General features: G+C 45.0%; 1 protein-coding gene across 3 annotated transcripts in view; it reads left to right on the top strand.

Annotated features, from left to right (window-relative positions):
- Positions 1-14,579, top strand: part of LOC119160904 (defensin-like) — a 78,566-nt gene extending 63,987 nt beyond the window's left edge. For all 3 annotated transcript variants that reach the window (XR_012888105.1, XM_075881880.1, XM_075881879.1), the window contains exon 3: positions 14,351-14,579. Coding sequence is in view for 2 of the 3 variants with exons in the window: in XM_075881880.1 (XP_075737995.1) it covers positions 14,351-14,463 (113 nt within the window). In the remaining variant the exon portion in view is untranslated. The remainder of the gene's footprint in view (positions 1-14,350) is intronic.
- The last annotated feature ends 642 nt before the right edge of the window (positions 14,580-15,221 follow it).

Below are 15,221 nucleotides of genomic sequence, written 5' to 3'. Positions count from 1 at the left end.
CACCCGTCGCTACAGTTTTTAGTGTTGAAGTAGCGACTAGTAGGTGTTTCCTACTATCCCCATCTATGCAGCCACGGATCGGGTATTTTTTAATCCCAGGTCAGCCCGACTAACGTGCTCGTGGGCAACGGCATGAGCAGCTTCATTTCCCTGTATATCAACCCGTCCAGGAACCCAGATTACGCTGGTATATGGAAGTGGAGAGCTTCACCGTTGTAGTATGTCAATTGCTTCGGCTGAAACGCGGCCCTTCACATAAGTTCTGCAAGTGGCTTGCGAGTCAGTGAAGAGCATCGTGGTGTTTTTACATGTGGTGGTGGCGACAGCAAATTCCGCTTCTTCCGCTGCGTCTGAGTTGTGTGCCTTGACTGTGGCCGTCACTAACTCTTGGCCTTGAGAGTCTACGACACTTATAGCGTACGTGTTTCTACTTGGATACTTGGCCGCGTCAGTATAGCGGGCATTCAGGTTTTGCCTGAACTTTTGTTGAAGAGCTTCGGCTCTAGCTTTTTGTCTACATGTGTGAAATATCGCGTGCATGCCGCGTGGGATAGGCACGATGGACAGGGACTCTCGAACGTCCATCGGGATGCACTTTTCCCGGTCTGCATACGCAATGTATGAATCGCTGTAGTTGAGATACCAGAGTACCAACCTCCCAGTGGGCGTGAGCTTGATTCATTCCAGCTGGTTGTTCTTGTGAGCCTCATCGAGCTCTTGCCACGTGTTGTGGACACACATCTAAAGACGTCATTAAGTGGAAGCACTGAATGGTAGTCCCAAGACGGCTTTGGTTGCCTTTCTTATCATAATATTAAGTTTTTCAATGGTCGTGGTTTTTAAACTGAGGTATCCCTATTGAAAATCCTGGGTTGGTGGATGCTGGAATCGTTGGTGGATATGGTGGAAAGAATAGTGGATATGGTAGAAATATTAGTGTATATGGTGGAAACTGCAGTGGGAATAATGGCTGGTGACGGCGAGAAGGGAAAAAATGGTGGCATATGGTGGTGGTGGTAGCGAGCCAATGGTGGTGACGGTGAAAAATGCCGGCTCATGGTGGCGAGGCAAAACGTGCTTGGTGGAAGGCTTGGTGAGCAAGGTGGATGACGGTGGCGTGACGCAAGCTTGGTGGATGACGGTGGCATGATGAAAAGCACATGACAGTATGTGAAATTACTTATTTGAGGTGTTTCATTCTTGAATGCGCAGAGATACATTTACGGTCAAAAGAAACCAATGCTGCTCATTATGCTTTGTAGTGCTTTTTTTTTATTCCTGTGGTGTCAACAACGCTTCAATTTTCGTGGAGCATAGAATGTGCGGCCGGGAATATGTTTACATTTCGCGCACGTTCTTACATCGGTTTGACATCCGCGATGTGTTTTTTTATGTTTAGCAGACTAGAGTTGTCAGTGTGAACATGACAATAAATGTTTTATATCGGCGAGCAGTTGTCGACAAATAAATGGGCTCCAGTTCACAATTGCCCCTGTCAATGTTACAGCAGAACACAGCGGTCACTTGATGTCGCCAGGCTAGAAACGCAACTCTGCTAATTCTTGCACACTCCATTGTTTGAGCCGTACCTTCAAGTTAACAAAGTGCGTGCGAATATACATAAACCTTCACTTTCGACATGCGTCAAGATGAGCCCCAGCGAATTTGACTCTCACCCTTCTGTTCTACCACCATGATTTCCACCAAAGTTTACTCATACCGACCGAGCCCGTACAAGTGTTATCGGTGCTTTTGGGTTTCAAAATACACAATTTTGACGAGTAAAAATGACAATACAGCACAGCTGTGGCCTCATTTACCCTAAATGAAGCCTTTCTTATTGTGTACGGTGTCCGCGCAAGAAGCGACAAACATCGATGCGACGCGCTTGGAGCACTTCCACCAAAGGTACGCCTCCCCTCACCGACCGCCGCCGGTCGCACAGGCCGGCGCTTCGCTGGCTCTTATGCGAGAACTTAGACACGTCAATTCGTATGCTTACTGAACCAATATAATAGCATAATGTTTCTGGTGCACTACATTCGTTTTGTACAAGCCGTTACGTAGCTGTTCCTAGCGACACAGCAACAGCGGTGCACTGGCACAACTGCGGTGTGCGTTGCGCGAAAAACATCAAAACCAATTGTGTGGGCGTATCTATCGAATGAGCATAGAAGCGTCATAAACCTGAACTGATATGGCCCTTTGGAGAGAGCGTGAAACGGATAATAAACTTGGCAGTAACCGACGATAAACTCTACCTCTTCCTCAGTCCGCTAAGTTGTTTTGTTTTTTTTTTCATGCGGTTGTAAATTGTAACACAAACAGAGCGCTGTTGCAGCAGTGGCAATCGTTACAGGCAGCAGTTGTTCGTGTTTATTAAATGTGCAACTTTTAGTAGCAGGTGCAGATCCCGCCCTTCCCAAGTGAACGACAAACAGAAGTTAAATAGTGACTTTGTGAGTTGACCACTTTTTTACCACTCGTATCGCCATCTGTCGGCGTCGCGCAGTGGTTAGCGTACTCAGTTCAACATTCGGAGGTGCCAGGTTTGATTCCACACTGACGCACCTTTTTTTTTTCTTTTTTTACGTGTGCTTGATACATTCTTTTTCATGCAATCATTTTTATTATTTCATTAGCGGCAGCTCGTCACGGTGGTTCTGACGCTGCTTTGCGCTCCAGCATTGCCCGCTGGAGCGCGCCATCCACCATACACCATGTGCCACCATTTCCACCACCATAGTGGAATCAACCATTGCTATGGTGGAAGTTTTTTTCAATAGGGATGTACGTGATGCGGCTGGTGAGCAGAGCTTGCATTATTCCTAGAGTGTCGTGTTCTTTGAGCCCATTGCGTTGGTTTGCGCTCCTCTTGAAGAAGTGCGGTGAGCTCCGAGAGAGTTTTTTGGAATCTCGGTATGGTGGCCGCTCCAGATCAATGCTTTGAGAGGTCTCGAAATGGCGAGTGCCATGCTCTTGGAGTGAACGGACACAGCAGACGCGGTCGGTACAAACCAAACAACAACACGCATTTATTTAACTAATTTAGAACGAAGATATCGTCTGCCAAATCGATACATCAATCGTTATCAACACGCTAGGACATCCTTACACAATACTACCATACACTCCATGACAAACACACAATAACACGACAAACACAATAACACACCCAAGGCGGCGGTGCCGACGCTTGACTTACCACGAGGGCCCCCGACGCGCAGCCCGCGGTGCCATGCGCCGGAGATCCACGCTAGAGACAAGCGTTCGCGGCAACCGCCACGCGCAGAAGAGACTCGCTCAACTCTCGCCCGCTAACAAGGCTTGCCTTCCGCCAGGGGTTACCGCCGGTGCTACCAATCTACCACCCATAATGATGATAGTGGTGCTCACGGGTGAATGGATGGATGGATGAATGGATGGATGGATGGATGGATGGATGGATGGATGGATGGATGGATGGATGGATGGATGGATGGATGGATGGATGGATGGATGGATGGATGGATGGATGGATGGATGGATGGATGGATGGATGGATGGATGGATGGATGGATGGATGGATGGATGGATGGATGGATGGATGGATGGATGGATGGATGGATGGATGGATGGATGGATGGATGGATGTGGCTGTACCCTTTAGATCGGGCGGCGGCTAACGCCACCTCGCCGTAATACTTATTGAACTAACCATTAGATTTATCTTTTTTTCTTTAAATAGTGAAGTTGAGGATTCGTATTTAGCAGTGAAGGGTTTAATTTTCACTCGTGTCTTGACTTTAGCCACCAATCAGATAACCTCCTTCTAGTGAAGTCTACCCGCTTAAAGTCTATTTTGCCCTCCCTGTCCTTAAACCCAAGTGCTGAGAAAAACTCGGCGTCATCATCCTGACCTATAGGGTGAAGCCCTTTACAGAGCATTATCAAGTGTTCGGCAGTTTCTTCTTCCTCTCCACACGCACTGCACACTGTGTCTACCCCTTCGTATTTGGCCCGATATGTCTTGGTTCGCGATACTCCCGTTCTGGCCTCAAACAGTAGAGAACTACACTGAGTATTATCATAGATCCTTTCCTTGGCAATTTCCTGCTTAAAAGTTCGATAGATCTCTAGTGCGGACTTCTTAATCATGTCCATTCTCCACATGTCAGTCTCCGTTTCCTTCACTTTCTTCTTAACCGATAGTTCTTTTTGGTTTGGCCACCTGCTGTTTTCTAAGTATTTACTAGTCAACTTCCTGGTTCGCTTCCTCCACTTTGTATCGACATTCTGTATGTACAAGTAGCTGAAAACCTCCCTAGCCCAACGCTCCTCCCCCATTTCTCTCAATCGCTTCTCAAATTTTATCTTGCTGCTAGCTTCCCTGCCCTCAAATGATGTCCATCCCATATCACCTCGTACTCCCTGATTCGGTGTATTCCCGTGAGCTCCTAAAACAAGCCTAGCTATTCCACGGTGCTTAATTTCTAATCTTGCTTGAACCTCTGATCTCACGCACAAGACCGCATTGCCGAACGTCAGCCCAGGAACCATGGCCCCTTTCCATATTGCTGTCACAACATCATACCTATTGTAATTCCACAGAGCCCTATTTTTTATCACTGCTGCATTCCTGTTACCTTTAGTCGTCACATATATTTCATGTTCCCTTAGGTACTCGGTCCCACTGCTTATCCATACGCCCAGATATTTGTATGTATGTGTTATCTCTAGCGTGACGTCCTGTATTCTAGGCTCACTACCTTCGTTAGCATTAAAAATCATGACTGCTGATTTTTCCTTACTGAATCTAAAATCTAACCTATCTCCCTCACTGCCACAGATATCCATCAATCTCTGAATCTTCCTTGTTGTCGGCCATTAGCACCATATCATCTGCGTACGTTAATGCTGGTAGTGCCTGATCAATGAGTTTTCCTTGTTTGACTAAAGAGAGGTTGAAGCCTAGTCCACTTCCCTCTAATTTGGCATCTAATCCTTTAGGTACATCATGAATAATAAGGGTGACAGGGAAAACCCATGCCTAAGCCACCGTTTTACCTCTGCAGTCTTGGATACCTGTTTTTCCCACTTTATCACTACCTTGTTACCTTTATAGATATCCTTTAAGATTAGTGACTATATATTCCATGCCTAGTGCGTCCAGTATTTCCCACAATTCCTCTTGAACCACGCTATCGTACGCTCCCTTGATATCCAAAAATGCTAGCCACAGGGGCCTGTGTTCCTTTTCTGCTATTTCTATGCACTGCATCAGTGAGAACAGATTGTCTTCCAGCCTCCTGTATTTCCGAAACCCATTCTGCAGTTCTCCCAGCAACCCCTAATCCTCTATTCATGCCTGCAGTCTTTCCTTTATAATCTGCATCGCCAGCCTGTAGACCACTGATGTCACTGTTATAGGACGGTAGTTGTTTATGTCAGCTTTGTCCCCCTTTCCTTTACAGATCATGCTCATCCTGCTAAGTATCCATCCATGGGGAACTTCACCATCGATTATTAGTTTGCTCACTGCCTCTCTGAAAGCCTGCTTAGACTTCAGACCTAATGTCTTTATCAGCATAATTGGAATGCCATCTGGGCCTGCATGTACTACTTGGAACCCTTTTGTCAGCACTTTCCCACTCTCGTTTTGAAAATGGAGCTTTTGCACCACTTGATTCATGCTTCTTTATTGTGGCGCATAAAACACTTCTTTGTTGAAATTCTTCTGTCAACCTTGTTCTTATATATTCAATAGCTTCGTCCCCTTCTAGCCTAGCACCTTGGGCTGTAGTTATAAACCTCTGCTCTAGGCTCGTATCATTTCTTAGGGAGTTTAGATGGTTCCAAAATTTCACAGCTGTCTTTCTATCTTCTTATGTACTTCTGCCAGCCCCTGAGCTCCCTTTCTTCTAATCTTTTCATTGATCAGAAGGGATGCATCCCTTTTACAGCTTAGAAAGGTTCCCCATTTTATTTCAACATCATCTGTCGGTTCGCCCCGCTGCTTAGCATGTCTGTGTTCCCTAGAGGCTTCCTGACGTTTTCCTATGGCTCTCTTAACTTCCTCATCCCACCAACTTTTGCGTTTGTGTCTTCTTTTTTGGGGTGACTTGTCACTCGTCTTAGGAAGCTCTAGCTTAAACAGTCTAATTAGATTCGTGTATGTCCACACTGTTTTATTGTCCTCCGTGATTATTTTCTCAATTTGTTTAGTGGCTATTTCAATTTGCTTTTCTGGATAAACATTTTCCTGTAGTTGCTCATCTTGTCTCCTTCCCACTTTCACTGCTCTTCCAAAACTTACCTTGATACCTTTGTGGTCACTAACCAGACTTCTAGAGCCACCTTCATCTATGTGCATTCCCCTGAGCTTATCATACATCCTATGTGACATCAGTGCCTAATCAATCGTCGACTGCACCCTTCCTACCTCCCATGTTATTTGCCCTTCACACTTCTCGGTACTGTTGCAAATGATCAAATCAAGCATTTCGCACATATCCATGATCATTTTGCCTGTCAGGTTGGTATACCCATCTATATCTTCTTTGTGCGCAGTCATGTCTCCTAGTATAATTATCTCGCACTCTCTTTTCAACTCCTGAATGTCCTTTGATATACACTCTACCATTGCCTGGTTTTCCTTTCTGGCCTTTGCTCCCGTCCACAAGTACACAAAACCAAGGAGTGTCATTTGGCCTGCCACTTTCCCTTTTAGCCATAAATGTTCCTTGCACTCCTGCTTGACCCTTTGCTAGTCTGTACTTTTATGAATGAATGCCCCAATTACACCCCCCTTTCTGCTGCCTTCTGTTCTATTACAATATTCCCACGCGTAGTCCGGATTGTTCGGAGGTGGTTTCATGTCCCTGAGATGTGTTTCTACAAAACCGTATACCTTCGGCATCTCTTCCCTTAGCTGTTCTTCTATTTCTTCCCACTTCAGCCTGCTCCTACCACCCTGCATGTTAATATACCCTGTCTTAATTAGCTCGACACTCGTGGCTACGTCTATTTTCCCCGTACTCTACCTAGCTTAGATATTGGTGCCACTTTGGAATCGTATCTGTCCATACCACTTGTCAAAGAGTCTCCCTGGTTGTTTTCCTCGTTACTAGCTATCCTTCACCCCGAAGGGCCCGCTAGCCCCCCGAAAAAGCTACTGTGCGTCCTGCAAGTCGCCAACCCACCTCATGACCTTGCCACCCATCGAAGTGAATTCTGTCTCGTTGAAAACCATCCCACCTATGCACCTCTCTGTGTATTTCCACCACCTCAAAGCCTTTCTCTCGACTCATCCGCCATATCTCTTGGTTTGCGTTGACAACCGCTCTTTGCAGGTTGCTATCCCGCACTGGTACCTCCGGTATCGTGCATATCACTACCTGTACCTGAGGAGAAGTGGCGTGCATGTCATCGACGCCTTTCGCCAGTGTGGTTGCTAGTCCTGCTGTATCTTCATTTAGGACATCGTTTAAACCGCCTGAAATTATCACGAGGTTTCGTCTATCAGCGGTAGTTTTGAGTTTTGCGCTCGCTTGCCTCATGACTGCTTCCAGCTTGCGTCCTGGAAACGCCCCTACTGCAACCCTCTTGTCACCTCTTACCCTCTCTTTGATGGCTTTTGTGCATCGATTTAAATTCGAGTCTCCGGCAATTATCACATCCTGTGACTTTTCAGCTGGAGCGTCCTGCACCTGGGGGCTGATCGCACCTGTGACGCCGGCTGCTTTGTCCCCTCCCAGCCCCACCACTACCTCGCTGGAGCTGGGCCTTGCGACAATTGAACCGGCTGAACCTGTTTTTTTTTTCAAACTTGCTTGCTCTTCCTCCTCCGCCGTTCTGGTTGCCGGTTCCCTACTGTTCTCTCCTTAAGCCGCTCCTTTGTTCAGCTTCGCTAGTGCTTCCTCGGCGGACTTCAGTCTTTTTCCCATTGCCCTCGTTTTCTCTTGCTCTGTCGCCAACGCAGTCTCGAGCTCGGCGATTTTCATCAGCAGTTCACTCTGGGCAACCATCATTTTTTCCTTGACCTCACATTGCCTACACTTCGCGTCAGCCTCTTCTCTATTCGCGTCAACACTTGGGTCCACTTTCAAACCCACTCCACATCCTGAACACTTTACAGTCTTTTTAACCATGTCTTTCTGACACCAATTGTTCCTATACTTGATAATTACTAAACTCGAGCCCTGCACTACAAAAAAAGAAAGTCTAAGCTCTACTACAAAAATTTGCGTCTTCAATGTACGCGCACCTCCCCCACTGGTGGCAAACAAACAACAAAAAATTGAAACACACACACACACACACTATCTAATAAATACCTGGTGACTGGCCCCCGAAAAAGCTGTACCATAAAACAAGTGCTACGAAGATTTCAACTGCTGCCTTATAATTAAAAATACAAGCTCAAAACATGCAAAAACACTTATCTGCGCAGTCGATCGGGAGCGCTCAAAAAACACGTCCATCCAGCGTGACACTCTGAACCGAACTCGCGTATACAACGCCACTGCTCGCGTACACAACTCCACCTATCGCCCGGCAGTTGTAACCCGAAATGTAGCTTTTTGGGCCAGACACGTGCGCCACACAGCGCAAACAACTCTACAGGGCGGGTCAGCACCCCTACATCTTGTATATGGGAAGTCTGAGCCCCCGCAAAGTACCAGCTTTCGGAATAATTTTCCCATCGAGGGTGATGCAAGGGTAGGGCTCTTCGTACATAGGAGCCCTGCCTCTCGTCCTTCATTTGAGTACAAAGTACTCAGACTTCTCGAGGGCACAGTTGAGGCCGCAGTGTCGGATATACCTTTCAATGGTGTTTACGGCAGCTTGTAAGCAGCTCTATTGTCTACCGATGTCCAAAGCCTTGGTCCAGAGCGTGATGTCGTCAGCATATATTGGGTGCCACACATCTGGTATTTTATCGAGAACTTTAGGCAGATTGATCAAGGCCACGTTGAGCAATAGCGGTGACATGACCGAACCCTGCGGCGTGCCTTTTTTAAGTAGTTGGAAGCTTCTGCTGCGGATGTGTTCCAGATGCCCACAGTTACTGTATGGTCTGTCATAAAGTTTTTGACATACGTGTAGGTCCTAACGCCTCAGCCGGTGCCTTCGAGGTTGGTGAGGATCGTCTCACGAGTTATGTTATCGAAGGCTTCTTTGACATCGACTCTGAGTATTGAGTACCTTCTTCGGTGACTCAGGTGATCCAGAAGGTCTTCTTTGAGTAGTAGGAGCACGTCGTGCGTCGAGAGGTGCTGTCTAAAGCCAAACATCATATCTAGTAGGTGCCCGCTACTTTCTAGGTACCGGGTCAAGTGGTCGTGTACCTTATGTTCCAATAGCTTTCCCACACGAGGTAAGGTAAATTGGGCGAAGGTTCTCAAGGCTGATAGGTTTGTTAGGCTTGAATATTATGGTGGTCTCCGAGTGCTTCCAAACCTCAGGCAGCTCTCCTTTCTCCCAAAAATCGTTGTAACACTGGAAAAAAGCTGTGGTGGCCTAGTGCGGTAAGTCATGGAACTGTTTGTTGATATTGCGGTTTTTCCAAGGCGCAATATTTTAGAAGCTTCGCGATTGTAAAGTTCTTTCTTTTTTAAAATTACAAGCGAATAGCGAAGTTTATTTTAGAGCGTACGCGAGCACCAGTAAATCTCAAATTTTTGATGCCACATGTGTAAATGCCGACGATCCACACCGCACATGAGATTACCGACAGCTGACGCTGTGTTCGTTGTATATTGCCTGTGGTAGGACTTTGTTTCGCGCGAATAAATTTGGCAAATGATGGCCGATGTGAAGGTGCGTAAGTACTTTAATACATCACCCGAAAGATGAAAGCTGGAAAAAGCTCTTCGGAGCCTTAGAACTCCCTCAATTTCTCCACAGTGACTGAGTTTTCTTCTTTCATCGACGCCTGTGCAAGAGTTATTTACGTTGTTCAGAGAGGCATTATGTGGTCACGATGATTATTACCCAACAAATTGCAATATATGGTTCAATATTTGAGGTGAACTGCTCAAGAAGCCTTTTCGGTCAATCACCTTTATTGTGCTTAAATTGCGATAACAAGCAACCCTAAATTCGTGGTTTTATGAAAAAAAAATGATGATGAAAATTGTATATTCGTTCTTGTTATCAGCGTCGTAAAATGACTTGCTATCTTAGAATAAGGTTGTAACACCGATTCGGGAATCAGCACGCTTTGACTATTGATATAGGAAAAATATTGCCTGAGTATACACGATGTACAAATCAGGAATATGAATAAAATATCACTTCGATGTCGTCCTATTTCTGATTCACAGCTAAAACTAGCGATTAAAGAAATTAAAGAACTGTGATTGAAAGCCTGTTTATCAATCGCGTGAGTGTCACATTTTGTTGTTAAGCAAAATGCAGTTTAGTACACGTTCCTTCTCAACAAGAATGAATGCGTGTTCCTCGTTCCTTCCAAGTTTTAGAACGAGTTCTCATTACAAAAGTTGTTTTAATCCGAAATAAACTCGTAACAGTTACGTTTCCGAAATTGTAAGGTGTCATTACATTAAGGTTAAATTTGACTTGATTTATATAAAAATGTAGTGTCTGTTAATCCAGGAGCGAAGTAAAGTTTGGAACTTATGGCTCACATCAAGCTGCATATATTACACGAATTTGACATCGTCGACAAAAAGGAAGAAAAAAAATGTCTACAGTACATTTTGTTTTCCGAGACCATCGGTTATACTACAAGCCTATGTGTATAACTGCAACTTGCGTGCTCGTCAATTTCAAGTCCCACACACGAGACACTTTCGAAGTCAGCCTTCAAAGGTGCAATTAATATAATTTCCTCCGGACAGTCGAATGGAAATTTCCGCGAATGCACCTCTATAACTAAATTTCTTTCCAAGGAAATTAGATGAAAAGGGACAGCATATACTTAGGCGTTTTATTGAGTGCACATTGAATATTTCCGTGTGAGTAGAAATTAATGAAAATAATGATGAAAACTTAGTGAAGTCTTCTGTTAGCAGTCGGCCAGCTTATTTTTTAAAAATTCCTCTATCAGTGTTTCTTTCGTATCACTTTCTTCATACATCTTTCTTTTTCTGTCGTTTTCTTTCTATTTCTTTCTTATTGTTTTTATTGTAATTACTCGTTCTCTCCTCTTTTTCATATTTCTCCTCACAAAATTAAGTAAGTGTCGTTCCCTCACAAGGTCGATCCCGACATTGCGCACTTTCCTGCGCCTCGGGCGGGCGCCTCGAAGTGAAAACCACGATGCAGCATAGTCACGTCCATTACGCTATCGGCCATTCGCTCTGCTGTGCATGATGTGCTGTGTGCGTGCGCCTCTTGAACGCGATGGAACGTTTAGAAATGGAACGTCGTTGTCCCTGCCGTTCGTGCTTAGACGTAACGAGTTGCCGTGACCATTCTATCGATCCCGAATGTGACGGTGGTGTTCCTTCGTTCCTCCGAAAAAGAACTAGTTTCTGGAACTTCGTTCCGTACAACACTGGCAAAAAATCAACCTTTCCACAGGCCATATTTTCAAACCAGCCATGCCGAATTTTTCTGAGGAGTTCCCCACAGATAAATAGATAAATAAATATTGAAATATACCAAAATCGAAATCTTTACTGATCGCTGTATTATGGAAACGTGCACTTATTACTGCATAAGTAGTTTCTAATTCATTTGCTATGTCCACCTATTAATGATCGTGAGTGAGCTTATGTTGTGCAGAAATAAATACCAGTATTTGTGCGCATAGAATAGCGTCCATATGTTTTGCAAAAATGAAAATTTAAAACGAGAACGTGTGAAAAGCGCATCTGTATGTAGGGCGCGATTCCTAGTATTGCAGTGTACCTGAGACTATGCAACTTGGCAGCGGGCCACTTCCTGCAGTTATAACAATCTCACAGGCACCATTTGTCAGCCCTGTAGACTGTCGGCAAAATGTGCCACCGTATACACGTTGAAAAAAACGCCCCGGTGAACAATGTTTCTCGCAGACGCTACATGGCAGAACGGGGTCGCTGCAATAGTCTACCGAAATAAGAGAAGTGGTGATTAGTACATGAATATTATGATTTTGGCCATTTAGTTGTTGTACACATACAGCAAAATCCACTTTAGAGTTCCAGATTTAAAAAAAACAATTGATATAGTAAAACAAAAAAGACTGTGCGTGCGAGCGTGCATAGATATTCACTGCGAATTATGTCATTTATAAACCCATCGCAATGTTGGATGTGATCAATTTGCAAATCCCCCTTCCCGAACCGTTTCAACCTGAAATACGAAGTTCAAACGAACTCATACAGCCAATCGAAGTGGCACTTATTGTCTAAATGATCATGTGTAGACAATATTTTGAGGAGGAACACAATGTCCACGCGTTTTTCATGAGTCAAGTACATACGAAAGTTGACTACATAGCACCAGCTGCTTCCACGACTACGCCATGATGGCTTATCTAAGAAATTAATTTGGCACGTGATGTGTAACCTCATTCTGTAGTAGCCGTGACGCATGCGTTTAACTCAAGATTATAAACGATTCTGCTTCCGTCTACAACTTTCACTGTTACAACAAAAATGACCGCGCCTGGTATATTATTTTTTGCTCTCCCTGAGGCTCTCGAGGATTCCCGTTATGGTTGCCGTGACACGTACGGTAATGGTATTAGAAAGTGGCTAGCTATACCGATTCACACCGTTACGGTCTCGCTCACCTGCAACCATCTCTGTGAGAGCTAAAGCTTATTAAAACAGTGCACCGTAAAACCTCAAGCGTCGCTCGGCATTGTTGAAGTCAGTCGCACAGACTTCTACGTCACAAAAAGCGTTAATATCAGTCTGGCCTCACATGAGATTTAGCAACATGAAACTGGTGTCGTAAACTGTTTCTTGTTTCTCGACGATTATTTCCTACTCTGCTAAGAGCATGCATTCAACAGACAGACAGACAGACAGACAGACAGACAGTCAGACAGGCAGGTGGGCAGGCGGGCGAGCGGGCGGGCGGGCGGGCGGGCAGGCGGGCAGGCAGGCAGGCTCGCTAAGAAATGCTTTGATCACATTTAAACATTTGGCAGGAATTGACGTGTTACGAAGCATGTGGAGGGAAGGTGACCACGTGTTGCAAATATTTTATTGGAAGACGCATCATGAAATGACGCTAAATATATGTGGAAATGTTGCATGCACACACAGGCATATATTGAAGAGTTGCAGATGTTTATAAAACCAGTTGTTTGCACTTGCACAGCAATGACAACTGGTACATGCGTTTTAGACACACCTGAAGCTGATATGAAGCACTGATACTTTCAAAGATGCTGGCCCTGGACACTGCTACATAAATCAACTTCAGCGCATGGCAACTACCCACAATTGACGTTAACACGACGTGACGGCTGCATCACAAGAGTATGGCATGTGTAATGTTTATAAAATTGGGTAGGCAGCACTGCGACCACTATTGGCGTTTCATGAAGATTAGCGTTTATTTGAAAATTAGTTCCGAGACCTCTCGTAGCTCGTTGATAAAATACCTCAGTGCCACGTAGAATGCTTGGGTTCGATTCCACCTTGGACCCAGACATTTATTTTTTGCATTCGTCGGGTCGACGCTACCGATGTCGGGTGTTTCTTAACACTCGCACATAAAAATTTCCCATGTATGTTCTCGTCTTTCCTGGGTAGATACTAAGTGTCAATCACCTGTGTCAGTCACATACCAGCGGCACATAGCCGCCCATGGGTATGTGCCACTGTCTGGCGGGAAGTGTTTGACAACGTACGCGACGGGATTGTTACATCATTCATGTCTTGACCAGCCCGTCGTATTCGTGAAACCAACTTAGCCTCCTATGCAAATTTTGGTTCCCGCCAAATTAAGTGGGCGACCACGAGAGCACCCAAACCTAAGCGGCTAGATAGATAGACAGATAGATAAATAGATACAGTCAAAGTCACCGAAGTTCCCTAAGAAATGCTTCGCAATTAATATATTTGAATAAATAAGAGGCTTACTTTAAGTCCACTAAGGAATTTTATCCCCAAATCCGCTCCCATGCACAACAACATCGGCACCCTTACTATTACAGCAGTGCCTCCATCGAATTTCTGCATTGGATTTCTATCTATCAAATAGTGGGATAGAGAAATGATTCAAGAAATATTAGTTCTTAGCTTCAGTCACCTACAGATTGAGCGCACACAGATCAGAGCCAATAAAGAGGTGAAAAGAGAGACCACGCGTTTTCACGCCTTCGTCTTCACACTCTACATTCATGTGCAATTGTTTGTATGTGACACCTATATACGACGTACCCCCGCTTTGTTGCCCGCAGGTCGTGGCTTCGGTTGCCCGTACAACGAGTTTGCGTGTGTCAGACAGTGCGTCGACGCCGGCAAGCGCCACGGCTTCTGCGGAAGGAACGGCGTCTGCCAATGCGTCGGCTGAAAAGAGCGGAGCGCTCGCCCGCCGACGTCACCTCGCGACGTCACAAGTCTCACTCAGACGGACGACTGCACTGTTTGGCTGAATGAAGTGTCTGCCAATAAACTTTTCCCAATTCATGCACATTAGTTTTTAATCTTCTACGAATTACCCCACAACGTTAACTGGCTTGAAAGCGAACCACACAATGAGCAAGAAAGACCTTGTAGGACAGGAGATAAGATGCAGGATGTGGTTTGAAAACTCCGGGAGTTATCATTACGTGGAGCTTTCAACACGTCAGTGTAACACAGTCTATATACGGTATATAAACATACTATATATGAAACTATATATAAAGTACTATATATTAAACATACTATATATATGATGTACCATGAGTACTACTTATTAAACATATGTCACTATCTGTCAGCGCCGCGGACCATCCCCGCTCACCGGCTGCCAAAAATTCAGAATTCTTACTTCTATAGCGCGCATTTCGATGCAAACCTCCCTTTAACGAAACATATAGAGTCTGAGATACGTGCCTTCGTCATACACTAGCTTATTTTCTCGATCTCTTTTGGTTTACCTGATAAGCCGCAAGCCCCGTAGTAAAACAGTAATGAGGATGATCATGTTGCTGTATTCTATACGACTCTCTGAACATTGAAAGAAAGGAAAACAGAATGCGCGAACAAAAAAAGTGTCGTATAGTGCTCAAATGTTTCGTGAAATTATTCCATCTTGCGATTCGGCACGTGCCACAACATTTCGAT

The sequence above is a fragment of the Rhipicephalus microplus genome, chromosome X, assembly GCF_043290135.1.
Source record: "Rhipicephalus microplus isolate Deutch F79 chromosome X, USDA_Rmic, whole genome shotgun sequence".
Classification (NCBI taxonomy): Eukaryota; Metazoa; Arthropoda; class Arachnida; order Ixodida; family Ixodidae; genus Rhipicephalus; species Rhipicephalus microplus.
Note: the sequence above shows the minus strand (reverse complement) of the source record. Positions and strands in the feature narration are given on the sequence as shown.